The sequence below is a fragment of the Bombus vosnesenskii genome, unplaced genomic scaffold (assembly GCF_011952255.1).
Source record: "Bombus vosnesenskii isolate JDL3184/JDL3185 unplaced genomic scaffold, Bvos_JDL3184-5_v1.1 scf7180000013309, whole genome shotgun sequence".
Lineage (NCBI taxonomy): Eukaryota > Metazoa > Arthropoda > Insecta > Hymenoptera > Apidae > Bombus > Bombus vosnesenskii.
The window spans coordinates 1,888,024-1,895,530 of NW_022882958.1; the positions used below are offsets into that span (position 1 = coordinate 1,888,024).

At 32.8% G+C, this 7,507-nt stretch overlaps 2 protein-coding genes across 2 annotated transcripts; one reads left to right on the forward strand and one right to left on the reverse strand.

The window, feature by feature from the left end:
• The first annotated feature begins 1,532 nt into the window (after positions 1-1,532).
• On the forward strand, positions 1,533-4,313 carry LOC117234797 (APOBEC1 complementation factor-like). The gene is made up of 5 exons (XM_033496337.1): positions 1,533-2,228; positions 2,362-2,536; positions 2,615-2,937; positions 3,046-3,175; positions 3,563-4,313. Exons 1-5 carry the CDS (start codon positions 1,533-1,535, stop codon positions 3,661-3,663), a joined length of 1,425 nt encoding a protein of 474 aa, XP_033352228.1. The 3' UTR covers positions 3,664-4,313.
• Positions 4,314-4,896: 583 nt separating this feature from the next.
• Positions 4,897-7,424, reverse strand: LOC117234799 (slit homolog 3 protein-like). The gene is made up of 3 exons (XM_033496339.1): positions 7,134-7,424; positions 5,884-6,246; positions 4,897-5,452 (listed from the first exon to the last, which is right to left on the reverse strand). Exons 1-3 carry the CDS (start codon positions 7,340-7,342, stop codon positions 5,074-5,076), a joined length of 951 nt encoding a protein of 316 aa, XP_033352230.1. The 5' UTR covers positions 7,343-7,424; the 3' UTR covers positions 4,897-5,073.
• Between the last annotated feature and the right edge of the window lie 83 nt (positions 7,425-7,507).

Genomic DNA, 7,507 nt, shown 5'->3' on the forward strand with positions numbered 1-7,507 from the left:
CGGAATCTTACAAGGAAGTTATATATCAATCCGCAATCCTACTAGCAGCATTCCGTGTAAAAGACACTTTTATCCAGTTTAGAACAAAGAAAAAAGAATATTATGATATTGACACTATTCTGAATTCTGTAACTTGTAAAGCAATATTCGGTTCGGTATACTGAACTATACATATAACTTTACTTCCGCAACACTGATCTCTTTAATTTCGAAAGAAATATATAATAACCACAAAATGCTTAACTTCCTTTAAAAAATAGATTTAAAAATATGAATATTAAATAAAAATCACGGCTCCCTCGAAACGAACTTCTATTACTATGGTTACCAGTTATAAAAAAATTGATTTCTGCCACCACGGACCCCTTTTGATTTTGCATACCGCATTGTATGTATTAAAGTATTCACAATTTGAATTTTACATGAATACTTCTATTTTTGATAACCCACGTATGTTCAATTTTTTAAATTCACGAGGTCCGTATATAGACCTTTTCGCGCAAGCGTGCAATGATGCGGGCGTATTGTCCGAAGACGGTGGATCAGCAGAACCGAATTAATGTTTTTGAGGCCCAGAACTATTGGTTCAGGGATGACCCCTTTCATGGAACAATGAAAGAGAGGATTAAAATGAAATAAATTTACGTAGAAACGGAATAAAATTTATTTTGTAATAAACAATCGAGCTCATGTTTGAAATCAAATAATCATATTCAAATTAACATAAGAATATTCAGTACTTATTAATAATCAGATAATAAAATACTTGGAATAGAGAGGCAAATAAAAAAAAATAATAAAATAAAACGGACAGAGACCGCCGATTAGGTAGAATCCTAATTAATAGTCCTTGTTCATTCTATTCATATTCTACAACTATGCTAATTAATTTTGTAATTTATTTGATACAAATAAATTCCTCTCATAATTTCCGATACTGCTTATATAAATTGCAACAAATATTTTCGGAAGTTCATATATACAGAAATAGATAACTGTTACCAAGTTATCATTGTCACAGTCAATGACTTTTCTATTATAATTATTTACTTATAATTCTTATGTTTTTTAGAGGTCAGAATTACATTCATATTTCCATAATGCTAATTACCATAGTAATTCCATAGTAAGCAAGTAGTAAATCTACAGCTAACCTATTTACTTGTTTAACACTATAGTTTATAGACAATATGAAATATAATATAGGATGCGTGTTCTCTCTCCTGAGATATATATCTGTACCTACATTTTCTACCCGAGTCAACTATAGATGCTTCGTTATCTTCCTTTACCTGAGAACATATAGCTGTATTGGCAGTGACACATCGATCACTGCGATTGGTCCATTTGAGGAATAACGTTTCACATGAGTATATCTACGAATTCTGTATGGTTGTGGGGGTAAGCAGAAGAAAGAAGGGGATAAGGAAAAAAGCTTAGGAGGATCAGTTAGTTGTCGACAGTCCGCTTATTTAGATCGTTGTTTTCGTTGTGCATAAATTCGTGATAAAAGTACTTTATTTTGCGTCATAATGGATATAACTAAGAACACGCGGGAGAATGCTGTGGGAGAGTGCCAGTTGACGATCAGATTGCTGGAAATGTTGCAAAGAACGAAATACGAATTGGTGCAAGAAAATGGACAACGCCGTTTAACTGCTCCAGAAATCATTCGTGGCGAGAAGCAACGCGTGAAAGGTGCTGAAATTTTTCTTGGCCGTCTTCCGCGAGATTGTTACGAGGACGAATTAATGCCGATGCTGGAAACAGTCGGTCGTTTGATTGAATTACGATTGATGCTCGATTTTTCTGGATCAACTCGCGGATATGCATTCGCCTTGTTTGAAAATTCAAAAATAGCAAGAAGCGCGTGCGCAAAACTTGACGGTTACGAAATCAGACATGGACATCGTATCGGCGTCGTTAAATCGGTTGATAATTGTCGATTGTTCTTCGGTGGTGTACCCAAGAACAAATGCAAAGAAGAATTTATGCAAGAGTTGAATAAGATTCTTGAGGGCATCATTGATATCTATCTGTATCCAAGTGCACATGACAAGACGCTGAATCGTGGTTTCATATTCGTCGAATTCAAAGATCACAGAGCAGCCGCGATGGCAAGACGAAAGTTAATACCTGGAAGAGTCATGTTATGGGACCATGAAATCGCGGTTGATTGGGCCGACCCTGAACCTGGTGATCCTATCGACGAAGAAGTTATGGAAAATGTAAGCTATTTTAAGCTGTGTGAAAAATAAAAAAAAAAATGTAGAATCTTATGTTATTAGAAAAATACATATAAATTTTCTATATTAATGATATAAGATAAAAAGTATTTATAGCATTTGCTATTATTTATAGGTTACTGCTTTATTTGTACGAAATCTATCTTTGAACATGCCACAACAAAAAATTCGAGATATCTTTCAGAAAAATACAAAAATTCCTATCTTAAAATTAAAAAAAATTAATCATTTCGCGTTTGTACATTATGAAAATCGTAAAGCAGCACAGAGTGTAATGGACATTATGACAAGTATGCTTATTATTTCATGTCATGTTTCATTTCGTCTTTAATCGTTGTACACACTTTATTAAAATAAGAACAAAATAGGACATAATGGCGTCGCTGAGGCTGAAGGATGGGAAATACGTTGGGCAAAACCAATCGGAGCCACGAAAGTCTTAGAAAGACAACGATGTATCAACGAAGCTTTAGCAAATGCAAACTCACGTAATCTCGAAGCAAGTTACGTTAAACGCGCATCAGTGAAAAAGTCTGATCATAAGAATATCGTGGACATGAACGCCAACAATATACTCGATATAACCTCAATACACACAACTGCTTTACAAAACTTCATTAGAGAAAAGTTTGGCGGTACTTGTTACTTTAACTGTTTGCGCGTAGCGAATGGGTCCACTTTTATGTGTAAAGTAAGTGTATATGATTATATTCATTTATATTTGTTTTTATTTTCTCAACATATTTTTTTTTAGTTTCTGATTATTTATTGTTTGTTTCCTTTTCTTTCATTTTCTTAGATAACTATTGTTAGACAAGCCCTTACTCTGTTCGAATATCACGGAGAATCAATGCCAACGAAGCAAAACGCTATTGTTGCTGCATGCACAAAGATGTATCAACTCATAGCTTCTATGTTCCAGGATCTCGGTGAGTATATGAAATAAAAATATTTTCTAAAAATAACATATATATCCAGCTAGTTTTCGCGTTCGAATTCATTGAACGTAATTCAATACATGATACGTTCTCCACGAATGTAACTGATATCAATTTCACGTTTCGTATAATTCTTTATCTTGATGTCTCCATTCTTCTCGAAGTTTCGGATATATGAAAATTTATTTCTGTATTTCTTTGTTTCGTAACTCGACTTAGAAACAAGTAACATGGATATTACATCAATAATTAATTAACAATAATCTAACGAATTTTATTTAACGAATATTTTGGAAGCTTGTAAAACATTAGTGAAAGAGAGACGGTGGTAAGTATGTAGCTATGATTTATGAATATTTTTTGTCTGTTTTCAAACAGTGCTACGGGAAAATGAGCACTATTGCATGGAACAAAAGCTAGGCATTAATCCTGCGGTTGGGTCGGCAGTCAGCTGGAATAGGGAAATACATTATAATTAAAAAAATTACTTTCGTTGAATGATTTTTATAGTGAAACATGCAAAGATCATTGATATTATTTATAACGTAGAGATCCAAAAGCATGATGACAAAAGTATTAAAGAAATATTCCAAATGTAAATTAACTTTTGCATTTCTGACACAAAATTGAGATTTTAACGGTAAATTTTTACAATTGAAATGAATTTTAACCAAATTTTCAAAATATATTTGTACAAAAAGATCGATCGGAGTATATTTACAGTTTTATTCAATTATGATATAAAGCGCATTTTTAATGATCGTTTAAAATACCGTGAAATGTTGTGAAAATTTTAATTGTAATACCTATCACAAATGAAGTTGAACAATAAGCATATTTTTTTTAAAGTAATCTACTAGAGGATTGAATTTAGAAAATCTAGCAACTGCAGGTTCTCTACGTTAAATATATAGTTTAAATACATATTAAGTTAATTTTACTCTGCCGGTACGAGTTAAACAATATACGTACTGCTCGTTAAAAAGTTAATCGAATATGTGATAATAATCTGTGAAAATCAATAAAATTATATATTAATTGGTTCGATTTTCAGATTTAACGTAATAATTTTTTTATTTTTAAAATTGTACAGAAGCATTAGTAATGATAATGATGTATTATGTTTAGTTGTTTCCACAATCAATTCACAAAATTGTATCTACATAAACGTTCAAATAAACGGACACGTTTAATCGTCTGTTTACGATCCTTTTCCTTAAACATATTAAAAAGCGAAAAAACCATGAACGCGTTTACCTAACTCAAAAATTTATATTAACAATTATTAAGAAGCAGCGTTATTCGATCTGTAGAACTTAATTTATAATCAGAAATCATATGATTATCCTCCATGTAAAGTCCTCGAAGCCATAACCTCATTCTCTCCGGTTTCCAATTTTGATCTCTCTCATCCAAAAGTTTAGATATCATTTGCTTTAAATATCCAACCGTTTCTGAATGTGAAATTGGAACTTCCAATCGTGGACCTTCTAGCCTATATATTGTTATAATTGGATGACACCTGCATGCTAATTAAATATTTCTTACATAAAAAGAATGCATTTTTTTTTATCATTCGAAAATGGGTTTACATATTATTACCATGTTTACGGGACATTATGCCATGTAATTTTAATTGTAATCCATTTAACTACAATTTTAGTAACAAAAAATCTTCACATTACAAGCAGCTTACAGTAATTCACGTAAACTACAATTTTGAATAATTTTATTAGGGTTAAGATACACAAGAAAGTAGGTACATCGAGCACTCAAATAGATTTTTTACTCGTACCTAACTTCTCATTACTTTGATATAACTTACATATACGTTTAGAAGAAACATATAGATATATGTATTTTGAGATTTAATTAAGTTTTTCATAGATTTAAGGAATTCTAATTTGCGGTGGTTTAAATAAAACGTTTGATCTGAACATTGTCGGTAGAATTGCTGTGTAATCTTCAAGTATTCTTCTCGCAGTCTCGTTGTCCGTATTCCCAGTAATATTTTTAGGTCTCATACAGCGTACCAACTGTTGGGCTTCCCTGATACATTTGGTGTCTTGCTGTTCTGTAGAAGACAGTTTGTACGTGTAATTCAGTAAGTTTTCAACGATGCAATCGAGAACTGTATCTTGCGGTATTACTCCGTGGCCATTTTGGGAGCACTCTTTGATGGCGGCGTTCATCCATTCCCATTCGTCCCAATCTTTACCATAATTCACATTCATAGTTTCAAACTTCCATGTTAAATGTGCACGATATCTATATATTATAAAACAAATTAACTGCTTTAAAATAATTTATTCCTTATAGATACACGTTGGAATGTAGTACGTCTCGTGTGTAAAATATCAATATTTTCACATGTACATATACATTGTAAAAAAAAATAGTTTTACAATACTACGAAAGAGTTCTAGCATAGTATTTATACGAAAATCTTGAAATGGAAAACCACAAGTTTCTACTATTGAAATACAGATAAGGATTTAAGGAATTTGCTTTTAAATATCACATTTTGTATCACGTCGATCAATTATCCATTAATTATTTTAAGTTGTATCTACATAAGTAGCACAGCTTTTAAGAATACGCTTGACAGTGAGATCGAAGAAGAGCCGACTGCCTCTTATATTTTTCCGTAACTCATTTAAACTAGAAGCCGCAAACGATAAAGTTCCAGAATTACTTACCCCCAGAACCACGGGTTCTTCTCAAACTTTACATTTTTAAGGTTTCTCAAGTAGTCGAACATTTGAAAGTTGATGATTTCTATTTTATTGTAATCGAAATAGAAGTTCTCCAAATTGGGAAGCATTGTGAATACCATATCATAGATCATAGAGATATTGTTGAACGACACGTCTAGAGTTTTTAAACTGTATACATTCATGTTCAGGAACCATTCGTAGTTTACGGTGGTCAACTTGTTACCCCACAGTAGCAAGTTCTCTAGTTTGGTGAGATTTCCGAACGCAGCAGGACTTATAGTCTGTATGTCTGACCCGTGTAGATCCAAAGTTACGAGGCTCGCGCCAAATCTTTCAAAACTGTATCTATAAACAAACGACACGTTTCATCAGAGTTTCTTTGTCGTCATTATCTTCTGTCTGGTTTTCATGTTATCAAATACGTACTTGTTAGGAAGCTGACATCGTAACGACTCTAATGTTCAATAGTCTCTATCAACTAGTTACAACTCTATCAACTAGTTACAAATTTCATACTCAATATTTTCAATGAAATATTAGGTCATCTCATAAATAATGTCGTTTTTTGGACTGTATTAAGCGACATTTTTTCGGTGAAAAAAATTAATACTTACGTTTATTTTTAATCACCGATGATCATCCTGATTTTTTGAAAGTACACTTTACCAATGTTTCTAACAGTATGTTTAATTTTACTGTCTTTTTAAATTTGTATAGCATACAAGGCCGCAAATTGTTTTCGCTGACACTCATTTTATAACTTCTTTTAATACGAAAAAGCCGATCTAATTGCTTCGGACTCGTATCAAAAACCATCAAGAGGATATTGTTTAAGAAACACAAGGAGAAATTCCTACAAACATATCAGCGAAACATGGTACGCGCGTTTATCTGAAGAAAAATAGGAAACGACATTTGTTGTGAAATGACCTAATAACGTCAGGATATAATCATGTAGGAAAACCTATCGTTGTAAAATCTTATATCTATACTGTCCAATTATAAAGAAGAATAGCATCTGTTGAATAAACAGTTTGTAATAAATTGACCTAAACTTTCGCAGTTTCTAAAGCGATTGTAACTACATATATTTATAGATTCTATCTGAGTCCAGAATATCTCTGTTTCGATAAAATAGAAATATACATTTTTCAGATTATTAAATGTCTAAAACTCGAACAATTTCGACTGAAATATGACTTTTGTAGTTCCGAAGTATGACCTTTTCTTACCCTGGTATATTATATATTCTCGAATCTGAAATCGTGATGGACGTACTATTGCTATACCCTTCCTTCAATACCGTTAAGTTCGTGAGTCCCGTGCAGATCAACGTGACTCTCTTATCTTGCCATTTGTTGATGATTCGACAATTGGCCCGCTCCGTTACGACGTTTGCCAATAGATTAAAAATGAAAAGTGCATGTAGCAGACGTTTCATGATTCACGCGAGACAGGAACCGACGTTGAACACGAGCGTTTAATTAACTGTACGTTTCTGACATCCCGGGCGATGAGCAACTGAATCGTGTGGGCGGTGCGGCGTATCCTTCGACTCTTGCTACGTTTTCCTCTTTTGATAAGAGAATCGGACTCTTTGTAACCG